Raw genomic sequence first — 1752 nt, 5'->3', positions numbered from 1 at the left:
TGCAAACTCAGTGAGTGGTTTTGCTATAAGTCTGAATAGTTTTAGAGATTGTGCTACAGGAATCACAGTTAGGGTTTAAGCATTCAGAAAAAACTGTAAACTGTTTTGGGAACATTACAAAAATGGCTTTAAATACAGGAGAGCAGGGTGTGAAATACAGTCTGAAGTTCTTGCACTTCCTGCACCACTGAGGAATCAAGTGTAAAAACAGCAGTATTGTCATCATAGACTAGTTTTTTGGGGATGCCCATACCCAAATAATTTATAAACATAAAGAACAAAATCGGTTTAAAATGATTTGCCATATTTGTTTATTTCCAAGCATGCACTGTGCAATCCCGTGGGAGCTTAAGAAATCAGATAAATGGTCTTTTTTATGACATCGACACACTGAATTGTATTCATAGGGAAAATTCTGAACCAAATAGCAGCCTTAGAATGAACACAAGCATTAATATGTTTATTCAGCAGCAATTAATGATCCACTGCATCCAGCACCTTAGACAGATCCACAGATAATATGGTACAATGCAATTCTGTGCTCAGAGCAGCTTTGTCTCTGTATCTGTATTACCTATTTGTTTGCTGTACTGCACAAGGTTTTACTTTACAATGGGACAGCTATATTTTGGTATCACAATTCATCAAACAGACCTTCTAATTTGGGGTGTGTATGAGAGCATTCATGTTTAATTGTGCAAAGAGTATGCTTTCAAGAATCAGTGTGATTAAATATTTTGCCCTTTAGGTCTGCTCTTCTCACCATTTCTATAACCCCCAAATCTCAGCTGAATATTTAAAGTATGAGTAAATCACATCTTGTTTTAATTTTTTTTTTCTTATCAAGGTAAACACAGAGTCACTTTTGGAGGTCCAGATTTGGGACGAGGACCCATCCTATGATGATCTTTTAGTATCATGTCAGAAAGACCTGTGGGCAGGGAGTAACACATTTAGATGCCCATCCAGTGGAGGTCGCTTTGCGCTTCATTATACTCTGATCTGCGACCCTCATCTGACAGGAGAGAAGTGTGAGCGCTATAAACCTTCACCATAGTTACAAATGCTGTAACTAATATCTGTATCAGATCTGTTGAACTTACAACGTAAAGGATCACATGAGTTTATTTACAGATGAGTGTATGTACTTGATCTCTTAGCACTGGGATATGATATGATTCAGGTTTACTTCATGTAATGTATATTTTTATCACTTAGTTATTCATTGATCAAATAAATCATGATTATAGTCATTCACTGAGTAGCATTACATATAGCTGAAATTAAAAAAAGCACTTTCTAAATTTCAACATGTTAATTTTAAATATAGGTCTGTGAACACACATGTCTAATCAGATATTGTGTACTCTCATCGACTAGCTGTTCAAAAACTGTTAAATTCTTGTTGCACAATTTTTTGCTTAATCTTCTCATGTAAATAAAGTTATATTATGTTGGACTGACTGAAGTGCAATTGAAGTTTCCTAAACAGATGTAGTGACTGTGGCTGTCACTCCATTAAAGACAGAATACATGCTCATGGGGAATTTTTGGAGCATTTGGTTTCACTCTATAATAATCACACTGTACATAAAGAACCTACATATGGCTGTGACTATGAATTAGTGCTACATATAAAATTAGGGGTCTAAGAAGCTATTTTTAATCATTTTTGACTCCAAAATCTAAGTTGATTAAGAAGTTAATCAATTTAGTATATTCAGTTTATTGTTATATAATGGGGGTGGGGGG

The 1752-nt window shown here is 35.0% G+C and overlaps 1 protein-coding gene across 1 annotated transcript in view; it reads left to right on the top strand.

Annotated features, from left to right (window-relative positions):
• LOC102313944 (perforin-1) overlaps positions 1-1463 on the top strand; it is a 10447-nt gene extending 8984 nt beyond the window's left edge. Inside the window, exon 10 of the mRNA XM_042213739.1 lies at positions 848-1463. Within this exon, the coding sequence (XP_042069673.1) occupies positions 848-1057 (210 nt within the window). The 3' untranslated portion in view covers positions 1058-1463. The remainder of the gene's footprint in view (positions 1-847) is intronic.
• Positions 1464-1752: the final 289 nt, after the last annotated feature.

The sequence above is a fragment of the Haplochromis burtoni genome, unplaced genomic scaffold (assembly GCF_018398535.1).
Source record: "Haplochromis burtoni strain Fernald_Lab_line unplaced genomic scaffold, NCSU_Asbu1 Contig_475, whole genome shotgun sequence".
NCBI classification, from domain to species: domain Eukaryota; kingdom Metazoa; phylum Chordata; class Actinopteri; order Cichliformes; family Cichlidae; genus Haplochromis; species Haplochromis burtoni.
The sequence above is the reverse complement of the archived record's forward strand: the minus strand, read 5'-3'. Positions and strand labels throughout refer to the sequence as shown.